Source organism: Schistocerca piceifrons, chromosome X (assembly GCF_021461385.2).
Source record: "Schistocerca piceifrons isolate TAMUIC-IGC-003096 chromosome X, iqSchPice1.1, whole genome shotgun sequence".
In the NCBI taxonomy this organism is placed as follows: domain Eukaryota; kingdom Metazoa; phylum Arthropoda; class Insecta; order Orthoptera; family Acrididae; genus Schistocerca; species Schistocerca piceifrons.
In genome coordinates, this window is record NC_060149.1 from 1697477 (window position 1) to 1717560 (window position 20084).

Genomic DNA, 20084 nt, shown 5'->3' on the forward strand with positions numbered 1-20084 from the left:
CCAGAACATTGTTCTCCCTTGTGAACTTCTGAGCCCTTCCGTTTCTCTCCCTCAGTCTGACTTACCTTCCTTCGTGGACCGCGTCAGACACCACTTCATCAACCTCCATATCCCTCCGCCCGCCAGTCATTCCCGCCTTAAGGTTCACGTCCCGAAATCTCTGGACAATTGCAAGTACGTCATGCTCCGAGATGACACTGTCTGTGCACCCCTCCAACCTCCATATACCAGCCCGTACTGAGTCCTCCGGCGCTCAGCCAACACCTATGACATCCAGATGAAATATTCAGCTGTTACAGTCTCTCTCAACAGACTTAAGCCTGCTCATGTCGAGCCTTCTTCTACCCCCCCTTCAGGCCACGACCACGCCACTCACTGTTGTGGCTCACGACGCTCTGACCACTCCCTCCACGTCGGACTTACACACTCGATCGAGTGACTTCCAGCTCCAATCGTCGAGCTATCCTCCGACCTCGCCCTCTACTCCGGTCTCAAGTACTCCGTCGAGTGACCACATGCTCCCCACGTCGAGCATACCTATGATCACGCCCTCGCCGCCGGGCCCTTCGTCCTCTCCACTGTCACCTGCCTCGCCCTATCGAGGTTTCTCATGCTGAAGGTGAAGTGTGGATTTGAATTGGAAGAAAATGACAGGACGGAGGAAGGGGAAAGTGCTGGGTGGAGTGTGCGGAGACAATGGGCCCCTGTGATCATCTGCTTAGTTCAGAGAAACTGGTGATGGATGGAAGGATCCAGACAGCTTGGGTTGTGAAGCAGCCATTGAAACTAAGCATATTGTGCTTAGCTGCATGTTATGCCACGGGCAGTCAACTTTGTTGTCGGCAACAGTTCGGCGGTGGCCATTCATCTTGGTTGACAGCTTTTTTGTAGTAGTCATACATACATAAAAAGCTGTAATATTTGCTGCAAAGTTGGTATATGACATAGTTGCTTTCACAGGTGGTCTGGCCTATGATGGGGTAGGATAAGCCAGTGACAGGACTGGAGTGGGAGGTGCTGGATGAGTGGATTGGGCAGGTTTTGCATCTTGGTCTGCCGCAAGGATATGTTCCCTATGGCAAGGGCTTGGGAATGGTGATGGCAGAGGGATGAAATAGGATGTTTTATATGTTGGGTGGATGACAGAACACTACTTTAGAAAGGGTGGGAAGGATCTTGGGCAGCATTTCAGGGCATGATGACAGACAACACAAAGCCCTAGTGAAGACCATAGTTCAGTTGTTCCAGTACAAGGTGATAAAAGGTGACAATGGGAGCGCTCCTCTGTAGCTGGTTCTTGGGGGTGGTCAGCTCACATTAAACCCACTAACCACCAACAGTATTTGTTTTTACGGCTGTTATCCTTTTCACACAAAAAATGCTTCCCATATAGCCTAGCCACCTGTTGACTACATATCTGCAGTGATGAGAACTCCCTTGTCCAGTATGCAGAAGGCCACACGAAGGCCTTCACAGACAGGCAATACCATCAAAACCTAGTCCAGAAGCAAATTTCTTGTGCCATATCCTCACAATGTCCCAATCCTCCCACCAACTACAAAGGAGTGTCCTCATCACCACCGAATATCATCCTGGACTGGAACAGGTGAGAAATGTCCTTTGCAAGGGTTCTGATTATTTGTCATCATGCCCTGAACTGAGGGACATTCTATCTAAGATCCTTCCCATCCCTCCTAAAGTGGTGATCCATTGCCCTCCCAACCTCCACATCATCTATATCTATATTACTACTCTGCAAATCACACTTAAGTGCCTGCCAGAGGGTTCATCGAACTACCTTCATACTAATTCTCCATTATTCCATTCTCGAACAGCGTGCAGAAGAAACAAAAACCTATATCTCTCTGTACAAGCTCTGATTTCCCTTATTTTATTACAATGATTGCTTCTCCCAATGTAGGGCAGTGGTAACAAATTATTTTCATATTTGGAGGAGAAAGCTGGCGATTGAAATTTTGTGAGTAGATCACACCACAATGAAAAACACCTTTGTTTCACTAATTTTCAACCCAAATCCTGTCTCGAGTCTGTGACGCTCTCGCTGCTATTTCTCAATAGTACAAAACATGATGACCTTCTTTGAACTTGCTTGATGTGCTCCGTTAATCCCCTCTGGTAAGGATCCCACACCACACACCAGCACTCCAGTCTCTTTAGCAGATCTGCTGCATCTTCTAAGTGTTCTGCGAGTAAAATGCAGTCTTCGGTTCACATTTCCCACAACATTCTCTATATGTTCTTTCCAACTTAAATTGTTTGTAACTGCAATTCCTAGGTATTTAGTTGAATTTACAGACTTTACATTTGAGTGATTTATCGTGTACCCGAAACTTAATGGATTCCTTTTAGCAATCTTGTGGATGATCTCACACTTTTCATTATCTGGGGTCAAGTACCAATTTTCACATCATGCAGATATTTTATCTAAATCGTTTTGCATTTGGTTTTATTTTCTGATGATTTTACTAGATGATAAACAATAGCATCATCTGCAAATGACCTAAGAAAGCTCCTCAGAGTGTCTCCTAAATCATTTATATAGGTAAGAAACAGCAGAGGGCCTATAATGGTGCCCTGGGGAAGGCCAGAAATCACATTAGTTTTACTTGATGGCATTCTGTCAATTATTATGAACTGTGAACTCTCTGACAGGAAATTGCAAATCCAGTTGCATAACTGAGGCAATATTCCATAAGCACACAATCTTATTACAAGCTGCCTGTGAGATACAGCATCAACCTACACAACATCCTAGTCCATTTGTATGCCACTCCCAGTCCAAACCCCTTGCAAAAGGGATCATGTCCTTCTGGCACACCAAGGTACAAGACCTGCCCAATCCGCCCACTCAGCACCTCCTACTAAAGTACTGCTGAAGGCTTATCCTCCCCTATCAGAGGCCAGGCCACCAGTGAAAGCAATCATGTCATATACCAACTCTGCTGAGAATGCTGTGTGACGAAGCAAGCTGGGATCTCTATACGTCCTCTCTTGTTTTGCCATCTGTCTCCTCAAATTCACTTTATTTTAATTTTTGCATAATTACCATTAATGTGTTGTTGTTGTTGTGGTCTTCAGTCCTGAGACTGGTTTGATTCAGCTCTCCATGCTGCTCTATCCTGTGCAAGCTTCTTCATCTCCCAGTACTTACTGCAACCTACATCCTTCTGAATCTGCTTAGTTTATTCATCTCTTGGTCTCCCTCTACAATTTTTATCTTCCACGCTGCCCTCCAATGCTAAATCTGTGATCCTTTGATGCCTCAGAAAATGTCATAGCAACCGGTCCCTTCTTCTTGTCAAGTTGTGCCACAAACTGCTCTTCTCTCCAATTCTATTCAATACCTCCTCATTAGTTATGTAATCTACCCATCTAATCTTCAGCATTCTTCTGTAGCACCACATTTCAAAAGCTTCTATTCTCTTCTTGTTCAAACTATTTATCGTCCGTGTTTCACTTCCATACATGGCTACACTCCATACAAATACTTTCAGAAACGACTTCCTGACACTTAAATCTATACTCGATGTGAACAAATTTGTCTTCTTCAGAAACGCTTTCCTTGCCATTGAAAGTCTACATTTTATATCCTCTCTCCTTCGACCATCATCAGTTATTTTGCTCCCCAAATAGCAAAACTCCTTTACTACTTTAAGTGTCTCATTTCCTAATCCGATTCCCTCAGCATCACCCGACTTAATTCGACTACATTCCATTATCCTCGTTTTGATTTTGTTGATGTTCATCTTATATCCTCCTCTCAAGACACTGTCCATCCCGTCAACTGCTCTTCCAAGTCCTTTGCTGCCTCTAATGTCATCGGCGAACCTCAAAGTTTTTATTTCTTCTCCATGGATGTTAATACCAACTCCGAATTTTTCTTTTGTTTCCTTTACTGCTTGCTCAATATACAGATTGAATAACATCAGGGAGAGACTACAACCCTGTCTCACTACCTTCCCAACCACTGCTTCCCTTTCACGCCCCTCGACTCTTATAACTGCCATCTGCTTTCTGTACAAATTGTAAATAGCCTTTCGCTCCCTGTATTTTACCCCTGCCACCTTTAGAATTTGAAAGAGAGTATTCCAGTTAGCATCATCAAAAGCTTTCTCTAAGTCTACAAATGTTAGAAACGTAGATTTGCCTTTCCTTAATCTTTCTTCTAAGATAAGTCGTAAGGTCAGTATTGCCTCACATGTTCCAATATTTCTACGGAATCCAAACTATCTTCCCCGAGGTCGGCTTCTACCAGTTTTTCCATTTGTCTGTAAATGTTGTCTACTCCTGGGGCCTTGTTTCGACTCAGGTCTTTCAGTGCTCTTTCAGTGCTCTGTCTTCACGCAGTATCGTATCTCCCCTTTCATCTTCATCTACATCCTCTTCCAGTCCCATAGTATTGTCCTCAAGTACATCGCCCTTGTATAGACCCTCTATATACTCCTTCCACCTTTCTGCTTTCCCTTCTTTGGTTAGAACTGGGTCTCCATCTGAGCTCTTGATATTCATACAAGTGGTTCTCTTTTCTCCAAAGGTCTCTTTAATTCTCCTGTAGGCAGTATCTATCTTACCCCAGTGAGATAGGCTTCTACATCCTTACATTTGTCCTCTAGCCATCCCTGCTTAGCCATTTTGCGCTTCCTGTCGATCTCATTTTTGAGATGTTTGTATTCTTTTTTGCCTGCTTCATTTACTGCATTTTTATATTTTCTCCTTTCATCAATTAAATTCAATATTTCTTCTGTCACCAAAGGATTTCTACTGGCCCTCGTCTTTTTGCCTACTTGATCCTCTGCTACCTACACTATTTCATCTCTCAAAGGTACCTATTCTTATTCTACTGTATTTCTTTCCCCCATTCCTGTTAATTGTTCCCTTATGCTCTCCCTGAAACTCTGTACAACCTCTGGTTCTTTCAGTTTATCCAGGTCCCATCTCCTTAAATTCCCACCTTTTTGCAGTTTCTTCAGTTTTAATCTACAGTTCATAACCAATAGATTGTGGTCAGAGTCCACATCTGCCCCTGGAAATGTCTTACAATTATAACCTGGTTCCTAAATCTCTGTCTTACCATTATATAATTTATCTGATACTGTCTAGTATCTCCATGATTCTTCCATGTATACAACCTTCTTTTATGATTCTTGAGCCATGTGTTAGCTATGATTAGGTTATGCTCTGTGCAAAATTCTACCAGACTGCTTCGTCTTCCATTTCTTAGCCCCAATTCATATTCACCAACTATGTTTCCTTCTCTCTCTTTTCCTACTCTTGAATTCCAATCACATATGACTATTAAATTTTCGTCTCCTTTCATTACCTCAATAATTTCTTTTACCTCATCGTACATTTCATCAATTTCTTCATCATCTGCAGAGCTAGTTGACATATAAACTTGTACTACTGTAGTAGGCGTGGGCTCCATGTCTATCTTGGCCACAATAATGCGTTCACTATACTGTTTGTAGTACCGTACCCGCACTCCTATTTTTTTTTATTCATTATTAAACCTACTCCTGCATTACCCCTATTTGATTTTGTATTTATAACCCTGTATTCACCCGACCAAAAGTCTTGTTCCTCCTGCCACTGAACTTCACTAATTCCCACTATATCTAACTTTAACCTATCCATTTCCCTTTTTAAATTTTCTAACCTACCTGCCCGATTAAGGGACCTGATATTCCACGCTCTGATCCGTAGAACGCCAGTTTTCTTTCTCCTGATAATGACATCCTCTTGAGTAGTCCTTGCCCGCAGATCCAAATGGGGGACTATTTTACCCAAGAGGACGTCATCATCATTTAACCATACAGTAAAGCTGCATGCCCTCGGGAAAAATTACGGCTGTAGTTTCCCTTTGCTTTGAGCCGTTCGCAGTACCAGCACAGCAAGGCCGCTTTGGTTAGTGTTACAAGGCCAGGTCAGTCAATCGTCCAGATTGTTGCACCTGCAACTACTGAAAAGGCTGCTGCCCCTCCTCAGGAATCACACGTTTGTCCTGCCACTCAACAGATACCCCTTCGTTGTGGTTGCACCTACGGTACGGCCATCTGTATCGCTGAGGCATGCAAGCCTCCCCACCAACGGCAAGGTCCATGGTTCATATGTACATGAGTACAATCTGCATTTCCATAAAAGAGAAAGGTTGGCCCTCACTCTTGAGGAATATACTGACAGGTCTAATTTTGTGCTTAGTTTGGTGTATGTCATCAATTTCCTCTCTATTTTTTGACTAATCCCAGTTAATAGCTTTTTACAGGGTTAAATCAGTAATTGTTTCATTTAAATAGTATTGTTGACTACAAACAAATACAAACTCTGTAGTAATTATAAACCTTTGAAGGAACAACCATTAGTATTCTTAAAGTATCTATTTGGCTCTATTTGAATATATGTTAGCAAAGCCAGCCCTTAATAAATTCCAAAGTAATGACCAGTTTTGTCAAAAGTATTGTTTGTATAACAATATCTGTTAATTTCATCATTTAAACAAATAATTCTGCTTAACCCTTGTAGTAGAAGAAACTGTTAAAAAGAAAGAATTTTTCAATATATTCAGTTAATTGAATGAGTTATGTTTTAATTGTAATTTCTGTTACTTAAACATCAAACAATGTATAGTTTCAGTACCTATTACTGTGATGCTATATAAAGGCCCGATTTTTGGTCCCGAGACAGTCGGTCCACAGCCTATTTTCAGACGAGGAACCTGTGCTGGTTAGAACAACAACAATGCATCAACTTAAGTATGAAATAAGTGTAACACAAATAGGCTGTGTGTTGTAACAATGACAATGTCTGCTCAATTTATTTGAAAGACTGTGTGGTTAGCGTTTTACTGCTCACAGATATTAAACAGTAAACTATTGTAGCAGTATGCTGATGTTTGCCTGCAAACTATGAGTATTGATGAGGCTTATCAAAATTTGCCAATAGTTAACTGGCCATATTAACTGTGTAATATTGGGAGGGGGGGGGGGGGGTTGTGAACAGTGAAAGTAAATAACTGTGAAACACAAATGTGCACTTGTCGGCTACATCATTTACAGTAGTCAGTGTTGAACTCCCCCCCCCCCCCCCCCCCCCCCCACCCATTTTTGAGCCAGTATAACAACGCAGTATGTAGACACTGAGGACTACCAACAAAGAAATATAGCAGGTGAATGTCACAACTGTACAACTTTTTATGTTAGTGTGACTACCAAGCAGCTGCACACAAGGATGAATGGCCACTGCCAAACTGTTGCCAAGAACAGAGTTGACCACCCGGTGGCACTGGCACAACAAGCACCTGCTCAATAACCCTGGGCATCTGGATCCTAACCTCCACCACCTGTTTCTCTGAACTACACAGGTGGGAGTTATCCTTAAAACACATCTTCCACTCCCATAATCATCCTGGCATCAATCTCTGGTAACCCACCGCCCCGCACCCTCCACCGAACAGTTTCCCCTTCCTTCATACTATCACTCCATCCAAATTCACTTTCTCATATCACCTGCAGCATGTGGTGCTCCCAAATGGCTACTACAATCATGCATCACATGCCTAGCCCATATACCTGCCACCCCCCCTCCTACATTCCTAGCTAGCAAACCTCCACATACCTGCTAGCCACACACCCCAATCCCTCTCCCTGTCTCCCACCTCTCTCTCCCTCTATCCAACCTGGCCGACACTATCCTCACCACAACCACTTCACCAGCCAAAATGCAGCATTAGCACAGTTAGTACAGCTGGCACCATGATGTAGGGGCACAGGTGTGTGTGTGTGTGTGTGTGTGTGTGTGTGTGTGTGTGTGTGTGTGTGTGAAAGGATTACTATGAAAACTAGGAAGTGGAAGTATTCTTTCTTTTTGTATGTGGCAATTGACAACTCGGCAGTTCTGGTTTTTGGTGAGTGGTTTTCTTTAATTCAAAAGTATAATACACAACATTTATATGCAGTGATGTCAAGTTGTATGTCGAAATGAATGATTTTAACGAGATAGCTGAACAGCTCCCCCTCCAACTCCATTAAGTCTCCCACACAGCAATGCCACATCATTATTTATTTTCACAGAGCTTTGTCTAGGTCCAGATCATGAGTTGCGTTTGCCAAGAGATATCAAGTGTGGAGTCTAGGCAATAGGGCACTGACACAATCCACAAACAGCAGCTAGTTCTAACCTTGCGTGTTCAGTAGTCACTGTGAAGTACATCAGTACTGACTGCTTGTATTTCAGTGATCACTCTGATTCCTAATTTAAAATTCTTTATCAACTGATTAATGCTGAAAAATGATTACACAGGGTGTATATGTGGACAAGGAAAAAAAAAACAAACCCGGATTTCCCGGTTAAAAATACACTTTCTCTCGGGTGAAAATACACTTTCTCCGTGTTAAGTGACAGTATACTCTTCTCGGTACTGTAAAACTCATCAATTCCTTGAATGTTTATGTTTTTATCTACCGACGTTTTGAAAGACCTTTGATGTGCAGCAACATGTACGCTGCATATTTCCGTATTACGAAGGTATAAATTTGAATTCCACCAAACACCACATGTCACTTTCCGAAGCATTGCAATCGAGTTTGCGAGGCGATTTTGTAAGCCAGTCATAGCTCATTGTCACGTGATCTCGCCAGCTGATGACAGCGCGGACACGTGATATAGTAAGCCAGTAGCAAGATCACTCTTTAGTAGTGCGAACACACAAATAAGAAAAGTTCACGGTTTAAATTAATATACATAGCATTCACATATAATATTGGTTTCTAAGATTAATAAGGTGGAAGAGAAGCTAAGCTTCCACATATAATGTTGATCTTATTCGCGCGTGTTACATTTTAAGATACATCACATAAATGTGCCAGTAAAATTTTTAATAACGACGTAAATGTTTGATCTTCTGGGCTCGAAATTCTTCTGAATGGTCATCCTCAAAGAGGTGATTTTTAAATGAGAGTAAAACGTTTTGTGATTTAAGTAATTCATCGTACATTCTCGCACATAGTTCATCTTGCGTGAAAGGAAATTTGGTTTGAATGTAACGCTTCTCAAACCACTATTCGCAATATTTTCCTACGACCTGTTAGAAATAGGTTCGTTTCAGCAGTTGGAAGACAGCGCCAGATAATAGGCATCACCGCGCTTACGCAGCTATGACGATGCAGGAAACCCATATGTTCGTACGTGTAAAACATTAAAAGATTTTACATTATGTCATAAAAGAAACAAGACATCAGAGGATACTTCAAGAGCATCGGAATTTTGTGAACCATGCTGAACTGCATAATTCGGCTTAAAATGCACATTCGTATGTCCAGATTCGTATGTAAATTTTCTTGGAGTACTAGTACTGTATTATCTCATGTTTGGTTCTTTATTATGGCATAATACCATACGTGCACTTGAAAGGCAGCGAATAGTTGAAACTAGCCAATAGTGTGAAATTAAACACTTCGTTTCAAATAAAACAGAAAAGATTAATGAAAGCCAAATCTCTTTAGCAAACCGACGAAAATAACTTCATTGTTCTGCAATGCGATTAATGCTTGACTGTCAGCAAGGTGGAAATAAAATCTAAAACTAATAACATATTTTAGCCTTCCGTAATTATGCGAACATATTTTAATTCATTTGATAACTCTGTTTGCTATCATTTAACGTGAGAGCAATAAACTAAGAGGAAACAACTGAACATAAACACAGGTCACGTGCAGACGATCCATCTCCCCACAACAACTCAAGACTGTTCTGGGCATCAGCGCCAGATTTACTATATTTCCGAACCGTGGCAATATTAAGTAGTGGCGCCCAGCCGTACTTCTGTAACCAGAAGCGAAAGAAGGTACTACTCATATGCGACTCAACTGCGCATGCGCAAGAGACCGCCTGCCACTGCTCAAACGAATCTAATTTAAACAGTCGTCACGTCACGCTCATCGGAGGCAATTTGTTGTTAGGAAGCATTGCATAGTCTTTCTAAAGCCATTGACAAACTTTGCTGTTGGCAGACGCTTATATGAGCACTGTGTTTTATTGTTCTATATGGCGCATTTCCTTTGCATCTTAAGTTTTATTTTCGTTTTTTTTTTTTCTCTCGTTCATGTTTTGTTGCTGCAGTATTATTCTGCAATAGTGGGATACAGTAATATCCATTGTTAGAGTGTTGGTTCTTACCAGTCAAAATCAAAAAAATTTAGCTGAAAACTAAAACAATGAAAAATTCCCGGAATTCTAAAAAATTCCCGGGTTTTTCTCGGTTTTCTCCCGGATGAAAAAATTCCCGGGTTTTTCCCGGATCTCCCGGTTGTCCCACGTCGTATACACCCTGTTACAGTATGACTTTGGTCTCTTTGTATTATTGCTTCAGAATTGTGTGTGCTAACAGCTTGGTGTAGTGTGCATTTCAATGACCATATTAAATTTGATTCTCTGCAGCATCACAAAAAGGGGTTGAGATCATTTACTTCATTTCTTCTATTTAATAAATAAGTGACTGGTATAGATGAACGGACAATTTCTTGTAGATGCCTGGCCGCAAATAATTCGTTAAAGCACAAATGTGTATGTGGTGTGGCACTTCTTTTCCTTAATGCAAAAGAAACTCATTTTACTCTTAAACAGTCCTAACAATATTGCCACTTTATTTATATCACAAATACAACAGAGTAATATGTACATATTTTAATATATTTATGCAACGTACAAGTATTATTTGGTGTTCACAGGAGTGTCACATTATAACATCACGTACGTATACTTTTATCATATCACAAACTCAGTCACTGTCATTGAACTGAATGTTTTGGAATTATCATACCCCTAAAGAGATCAAATGAATTGTCACCTGGGTGTACGCTGAAGCAATTTCCAAAATGGTTTCGAACAACAATAAAACCGTAGTCATCAATTCCCAGCACAGTAACATCATGACAGGCACCATCAGTATCAGTTACTGTAATTTTAGCATCACTGTGAAATAAGAACAGTTTAAATTCAACTCTGGATTGGTGACTGTTTAGGTATAGAGTAATTTATTTTATACAGGGTCCCTATAGCGCACAAATTTACTAATTATGTAAAAAATGGATAATGGTGTTTTCACTTAATTCAAAAATATCATAACTGTACTATGCGTTGGTGCTTTCAAGTGATTCCAACAACCTCCTTAACTTGCATGCATAAGCAGACATCAGATTATTACGAAAACTTAAAACTAGAGAAATGAAATACAATGAAAGATCATGAATAGTAAAACTTAATGTTTATGAGTGAGTACACAAAAATATTACATTCTGTAAGCAGATGCCAATATTTTATTATAATTTCTTACTTTCAGGAAGTATTTATAAAAATGTTAGCTGCAATAACAAACCTGTGAAGCCAGTATGTGTAGTACAAATCAAGGAACTCTGTAATATTGCCACTCTGTACTCTTTCCAGGAGTTCCTCCAGCCTATTAAAAACACCTGCTAAATACTTTTCTAGAGACAGCAACTGGATAGTCTCATTAGCATGCTTGTTGTATTCATTTATAAGAGCATTGATACAAGTTGTAGGAGCTTCATTACTGAGATTAATACCACAACCTAAAACAAATATAAATCAAATGTCATAAATGTTGATTTGTTTTAAGTGAGGTAGTCCTTTTAATGCAGAGATCTCTAGACAACAAAAGCTTCAGTATTGTATAATGTAGTAGTAGTAGTAATTCTGTGTAACTCATGGCCTAGTGCAAGTCCTTCTATTGGGTGCTACTCTGGCATCTTTCATGTCCCTGACATACCTCAGTAATTCTCCCAAGGAAAGGTGAGCTACAGTCAACATAGACCCTCAACCCCATGTTGTTCCTGGCACACCTTCATATCATTGAGAGATGACTACTGACTTAAAGGTACACCGAAATATTATGTGGTCCAATGAGGATTTGGTTCCTTGCATTTTTGGTTTCCAGCCACGTGCCTTACAACTAAACCAGCAGGACCAACAGTATTGTATTATGTGGGGCATTAATTTAATTTACACCATATAAGATGATGATAATACTTAGACAATAAAACTTTCTGTTACTTTGCACCAAGTTTATTCACAAAGCAATAGTTTTTGGTCAACAAGCATGGCAGTGCCATAATAAAGCTATAATGCAGTAAGTTTGAAATGTTATGTAGAGAATTTAGGGTGCTCCCTAGATCATTCTTCTTTTAGGAAGATTTTAATGTTAGAAACTTTGTAAACGTACTTAATGATCAGTTGGGTAGGTATACAATGATTGGTCTACATCTAGAATCAAACTCTAACCAAACCATCTTGTTTAAGTGCCAACCCTCCACATTTCTTCCACTTCACAAAAAATTTCTGGTACTGCAACAAACATATACAGGGTGTTACAAAAACGTATGGCCAAACTTTCAGGAAACATTCCTCACACACAAATGAAGAAAAGATGTTATGTGGACATGTGTCCAGAAACGCTTAATTTCCATGTTAGAGCTCATTTTAGTTTCGTCAGTATGTACTGTACGTCCTCGATTCTGATGATCAAATTGTAAATTTTCAGAATCAACATGTGTGGGCTGACGAGAATCCGCACGCAATTGTGCAATCATGTCATCAACACAGATTTTCTGTGAATGTTTGGGCAGGCATTGTTGGTGATGTCTCGATTGGGCCCCATGTTCTTCCACCTATGCTCAATGGAGCACGTTATCATGATTTCATACGGGATACTCTACCTGTGCTGCTAGAACATGTGCCTTTACAAGTACGACACAACATGTGGTTCATGCACGATGGAGCTCCTGCACATTTCAGTCGAAGTGTTCGTACGCTTCTCAACAACAGATTCGGTGACCGACGGATTGGAAGAGGTGGACTAATTCCTGACCTCAACCCTCTTGACTTTCATTTATGGGGGCATTTGAAAGCTCTTGTCTACGCAATCCCGGTACCAAATGTAGAGACTCTTCGTGCTCGTATTGTGGACGGCTGTGATACAATACGCCATTCTCTAGGGCTGCATCAGCGCATCAGGGATTCCATGTGACGGAAGGTGGATGCATGTATCCTCGCTAACGGAGGACATTTTGAACATTTCCTGTAACAAAGTGTTTGAAGTCACGCTGGTATGTTCTGTTGCTGTGTGTTTCCATTCCATGATTAATGTGAGTGAAGAGAAGTAATAAAATGAGCTCTAACATGGAAAGTAAGTGTTTCTGGACACATGTCCATATAACATATTTTCTTTCTTTGTGTGTGAGGAATGTTTCCTGAAAGTTTGGCTGTACCTTTTTGTAACACCCTGTATACAACAGTATTGTCTGTGCCCAGCTCCCAACACTAATCACCAAGTATTTATATAATCATTAGAAGTACACTCCAATAACACTTCCTTGGGGGCACATACTAAGCTATTTCCACAAATGAAGATTTCTTCATGTTGTTGACAATTTACTCAGTTCTGTTTACTAGAAATCTTTAATACAGAAACTCTATCGAATGCATTTTTTGTCTAGGATGTTGCACATGATGGTAGAGGTTATCCACAACTGTAATATTTAAATTGAAACAAAATACAGCACAAGTTGAAATTTAAGTTGTAGCACCAGGACACGGTTTCAGTCATCAGGACCACTACTAAGTGGCTATATGAGTAAAGATACACAACAATGTTAATAAACAAGGTACACATGGAACAAATTACATAAAAAGATACAGTAGCAAGAAATATCATTCACACAAGAGAATTTAGTATGACATACATAATATAAAATAAATAATGGTGTATAACAAATCATCAATCAAAATTTTAAGAAGGTGACATGAATAATGTAAGAACCTGCAAGCCTGACATTGTTAAGGTACATAGGTGCAGACTGGTGAGACACGTGAAGAAGCAGTAGTTAAATAGGGGAGGAGCAGGTTACAGGGAGGGCCTATAGAGGACATGGAAGCTGAACGGGAGAAAGCAAATATTAAGATCAGTAGCAGAATGTTTAAAAGTAAAACAAAAACACAGCAATATGTAACACTTAAAAAGATTTATAATGAAACAGAAGAGAAGACATTGTAAAAAGCAGTAATCCGAGAAAAGTAAAGACAACAGACATCAACAATCTGATAACAGGATGAGCAGCAATGCGTGACTGCTGATGAGGCTGCAGTGTATGGGACAGTTTTGTCATTAAGTGACTATTGGAGGATACAGGATGACTCAGAGATAATTTGTATTTGGTGTGATGAATAGCAGCTTTCTCTAAACGTGTGCTCACATCCTTGCCATTGAGCTCCCAAGGAGCACACACTCTAAATGTGTAAAAATGTAAGTTAATGTAGATGAATAGGGAAAACAATACTGTAATGTTTCAATAAAATATTAGTGGTAATCTGCATGACACAGTCACATTGATTAAATATCTAGGCGTAAATCTACAAAGCTAGATGAAGTGGAATGAGTATCTAATGTTGGTAGTAGGGAAGATGAATGGTTCACTTTGGTTCACTGGAGGAAGTTTAAGAAAGTGTAACTCATCCATAAAGGAGACCACGTATAGAACACTAGTGTAACCCATTCCTGAGTACCACTAGAGTGCTTTGGATTCCAATTTGGTCAGATTAAAGGAAAACATTGAGGCAATTTGGAGGCTAGATTTGTTAATTATAGGTTTGATGAACAAGCAAGTATTCCAGAAATGTTCACTGAACTAAAATGGAGATCCTGGAAGGAAATGCTCCTTGAACCAAACGGGAATTCCTGGAGGGAAGACAACATTCTTTTCATGAAACACTATTGAGAACATTTAGAGAACCAGCATTTGTGGCTGAGTGCTAAAAGATTCTATTGCTGCCAACATCCATTTCGCATAAGACATGATGACAAGATAAGAAATTAGGGCTCACACGGAAGGGAATGACTAGTAATGGTATCTAGTACCCTCCACCACGCAACATATGGTTCTGTTGGGGGGTTGGGTTGTTTGGGGAAGGAGACCAGACAGCGAGGTCATCGGTCTCATTGGATTAGGGAAGGACGGGGAAGGAAGTCGGCCGTGCCCTTTCAAAGGAACCATCCCGGCATTTGCCTGGAACGATTTATGGAAATCACAGAAAACCTAAATCAGGATGTCCGGACGCGGGATTGAGCTGTCGTCCTCCCGAATGCGAGTCCAGTGTCTAACCACTGCGCCACATATGGTTCTGTGGGGAAAATGTATGTAGATGTAAAAGAGACAATACTCTGAGATCCTTGATGTAAGAAGAGTCATGGCTGGAAAGCCAGTGATGGTAGACATGTAGAATCAGCAAATTTATCTCTGCATGAAAACAAATGTTAATGAAAAATGAAGCCTAAAGTAAAGAATGTTGCCTATTGTTTACAATAAGTGAGGCCCACATAATATGAAATGATGAGTAACAGTGCTAGATTCAATTACATTGCGACATACTGAACACATTCTGAAGAGCATAAAGAAAAACACTGTTTTTAAGTTTTCCTGTTCATTAAAAAATGTTGCTTTTATTATGGTGCACATAGTTACAAATTTCTATTTCTTCCAGGATGTTTATATAGGCAGTCTTCTACATTTTATGCAACATTGTAAGTTTATTTTCAATATTAGTAACATTGTGTTTTTCTGTGATAAAACAGGAAGAAAAGATGGATTTATCTTTGGCATATTTTTTGTAAGTTTGGTGTGTCTGGTTATTAAGTTTATGTCTGTCTGGCTCATATAAAAAGCTCTGTAGTCAGTACAATGGATTTATGTATACCTGTGGTTGCAAACTTGCTGTTGTTAGTTTTAATATTATTTACAAGTAACTGATCTAGTGTGTTAATTGTCTTGAAAGAATCTAACATTGAACTTTAAGAACAACACATTGAACTTGTATTAAACATTACCATAAAAAGTTTCTGCAGGATCACAGCTATATTTGCTGGTTGTTTCTGAAGAGCATGAGATTTAGAATTATATAGCTCAGCAACTACGGAGTAATGAAAACCACTTTTGGATGCAATATAGCACAAGGTATTCAGTCCTTTGCTCATTTCATAAGTATTTAAGCATAATCTGAGTATTCTGCTAATCATTTTGTTTTATGTTTTACTGGATGGCTTGAATTCTGGCAAACAGTGATATCTGTCGTAATACGCCTAATGACAGATATCAAAAGAACGATTTTCATTAACACTGGTAATAGAAAGATCTACTTAGTTAATCAATATATATTGCTGATGTTTGAGTTCATATTAGGGTGAAGTTCATTCATCTTAAGAGCTAACAGATCGATGTCATTATTAGATTCTTGATACAAAAACAGAATATCATCTAAAGGTGATTTACTTTCCCATAATATTAAAATTTCATGACAACTTTGCAACTGTAGGTATATATAAAATATAATGTACTGACCAATAATCTTTTTATAATGGGCAAAAACTTTAAAACCAGATACAAAAACATACAGAAATAGGGAGAAAAGAATGTAGAAGATATATCCATTTTTGCTTCCCACCTCTTCATAGTAGGACATAATGTCACACAGAAGGTCAAAATGTTACTAATACTGAAAATAATCTTACGATTCCACCTAAAATCAAGAAAGCTGCGCTTATGGACATCCTGGAATAAACAGAAATTTATGGCCATGTGCACCATAATAATAACAAAATTCTTAATGAAAGGAAAAACTTGTTTTCATTGATTTTCTTATCTTCAGAAGGTGTTCAATACATAACTGGATCTAGCACTGTAACTTACCATTAAATTGTATGTGTGCCTCACTCATTGTAAACAACTCACCACATTCAGAACTTTGGCCTTCATGTCATGTAAACTCCTTGTTTGTGTACGGAGGTACATTTGCTGATTCTACTTGTTTGCCATTGCTTGCTTTACAGCTTTGGCACTTCTTCCAACAATCTCTGAGCATCATCTGTAGCCTTCACTTTTTTATATTGCTTCTTTTTATGATAATTTCTCTTATGTTTCTCTGACAATCTTTTAAGTGCTACATATTGTAGCATTTCGTTTTTCTTGTAAAGCATTCTGCTATTGATATTATTAATACTCATTTCCTCCTGTCTACCTTCCGTGTCATCTATAGGCCCTCCCTGTAACCTATTCATCTGCTATTTAACCATTGCTTCTTCATGTGTCTCACCAGTGTGCACCTGTAAACCTTCATGGTGCTAGGCTTGCACGTTCATACATTATTCATGTTACCTTCTAAAAATTTTGACGAGCTGTTACAGACCATTCTGTATTTTACATTGTGCATGACATCCAACGCTCTCTTTTCTGAATGGTGTTTGTTGTTAGTAGTAGTAGTAGTAGTAGTAGTAGCTTTATTAACCTGTAGATCGCTTTTTACAAGGATATAGGACATGTAAAAGTATTTACAAATTTAGATCAATTTAAAATAATCAAATTTGTATACACATATATTTACAGACTTCTAGTTAGAGACAATCATTAGATTTACTCCTGGTATACAATACTTTTTTTACAAATAACTTATTAAATAATGTAATGCCACATTGTTCACTCATATCTCACTATCAGTCACTGCACACACCATACACACATTGTTTCATAACACTTCACTCATTACACACACACACACACACACACACACACACACACACACACACACTGGTGATCTCTGAGCCATTTTCTGTACCGCAACTTCCCATCTGTTATCCTGAAAAACTGAGTCAGCATCCCTCCATAATTAGTGAGATGTTGAGCTCAGAAAGTCGAAGAGGTGTTAGTACTGCGCTATACATGGCTTGGGGGTAAGTATTTTCAGAAAGGAAAAAAAAAGGGAAAAAAAGGGAAAAAAAACATATAGTGAAGGTGTTATATGGAATGTTGGATATTTTATAATAATAATAATTATTATTATTATTCATTTGTATAACAATTCTTTATCAAACCTGTACTCTGTTTTAGCTAAGTAATCCTTCAATGTATAAAATGTATTGCATAACAGGTACTTTTTAGCTGCCTTTTAAATAAGTGTATTTTGGCAATTTCTTTAATCTCTTTTGGTAATTTATTGTAGTTTTATTCCCCAGTAGAAAATGCAGTTTTGAGTTTTATTTTTATTTTTTCTTGGTAAATGTAAGTTGAGTATGTCTTTTCTTGCATGGTCATGGACAGAGCTGCTTGTGCAGTAATTACCAATGTTATTTTTGATGTGTACAACTGACTGGTAAATGTATTCACATGGAGCAGTTAAAATACCCAGTGTTTTGAACAGATCTTTACAATGAGCTCGACTAGTATATTTGGTTATTATTCTTATGGTTCTTTTCTGGAGGTTGAAAGTTGTTCATATTTTGTGCATTTGTTCCCCAAAAAAGAATTCCATAGCTAAGAAATGAGTGTACATATGAATAATATGTAACTAAAAGACACTGCACGTTACACACTGATGATAGGATTCTAAGGGCATAACATGCTGATGACATTCTGTTTGCAAGTACTTTTGTGTGTTCACACCACTTCAACTGAGAATCAATATTCATTCCCAGAAATTTTGCATTTGTTACACAATCTATAAAGGTGCCATCTACATTTAATTTAACATTGTTATTTTTCCTCTTCAAACTGAAATTCGTGGCATTAGTTTTCTTTATGTTCAATGTCACTTTATTACTTACTGACCAATCATAAATTTCCTTGAGAGTTTCATTTGCTTTGTACACTATCTGTTAGGTATGATCGAAACCAATAGTTAGCTACCCCTCTTATTCCTAACGCTTCTAATTAATTTAACAGAATCTTGTGGTCGACTGTATCAAACGCCTTTGAAAGATCCAAAAATATGCCTGTGACACATTCATCTTTATCAAGAGCATCAAGTACAACTTTCGTGAATTCTACTATCGTTGACTCCGTATTTTTGCCGATTTGGAAACCAAACTGTAATTCGCTTAAAAGATTGTATTTATTTATACTTGTAATTCATTAATCTGTCTTTCATAATTGCTTCTATTATTTTTGAGAATGCTGACAGCAGGGAAATGGGCCAGTAATTTTCTATGTCTTCTGCACTACCTTTCTTAAGCAAAGGTACAACTCTTGCCTGTTTTAACTGCTCTGGAAATGTCTCTCATGTGAAGGATTCACTTATTATATTTGTTAAGGGGCCTTGTAAAATCCCTATGCATTGTTTCAGTACACAAATTGGTACTTCATCTAAGCCTACTGACTTTTTAGTTTCTGGACAGTTTTATTGACTTCATTCTCTCTGGTTGGAAGTAACATCATTGTATTTAGTGCAACATTATTTATGGGTGTTATATTTGTTTTGGGGAATTTTTGCTGTAACTTCTCTGCAATACTTGAAAAATGCTCGTTTACATAGTTTTCTAAGTGCTGTGGATCATTTATTACTTTATCCCCCTCCCTAAGCAGTATGTTATTCTGTGTTTGTTTGCCTCTCCACGTTTCCTTTTTTATAACATCCCAGACTGCTTGGCTTTTATTCTCTGCATTATATATTATTTTGTCATTAAATGACTTTTTTTCTGCAATCAGCAACTTCCTATAGTTATTTTTGTATCTATGATAGAAATTCAATAATTCTGGATCATTGCAAATCTTTTTCACGGAACTGAGGTGTTTAAGTGTTTGGGACGACTTCTTAATACTTGCTGTTATCCATCTGTTTTTGTGAGATGTTAATACAGACATGCATACTTTTGGAAATGCCTTTTCAAAGTTCAATTTAAATAATGTGGAAAATTAAGAGAATTTCATATTCACATTGGTTTCCTTATACACTTCATCCCAGCTTTGTTTTTCTAGTTCTTTTGAAAAATCTTTTATTTTGATTTGTGATAGATGTCGTTTGTAGGCTCTTAGTTTAGGGAATGATTCGATGCCTGACTTTACTGTTGTTATTTGACAGAGATGGTCTGATAGTCCGAGATCTTTTACAGCTACATTACATTTTTCCCTGTCCATATTTGTGGCCACATGGCCAATTACTGATGAAGACGTCGTGGTAACCCTTGTTGGACTATTGACCAATAAGGACATGCCAAAATGTTGAAGGATGTTTAT

At 38.7% G+C, this 20084-nt stretch overlaps 1 protein-coding gene across 6 annotated transcripts in view; it reads right to left on the minus strand.

Annotated features, from left to right (window-relative positions):
• LOC124721943 (biotin--protein ligase) overlaps positions 1-20084 on the minus strand; it is a 439412-nt gene that overhangs the window by 44922 nt on the left and 374406 nt on the right. For all 6 annotated transcript variants that reach the window (XM_047247106.1, XM_047247104.1, XM_047247103.1 and 3 more), the window contains 2 exons: positions 11390-11603; positions 10862-10986 (listed from right to left, as the gene is read on the minus strand). In XM_047247106.1, coding sequence (XP_047103062.1) covers positions 10862-10986; positions 11390-11603 — 339 coding nt within the window. The remainder of the gene's footprint in view (positions 1-10861; positions 10987-11389; positions 11604-20084) is intronic.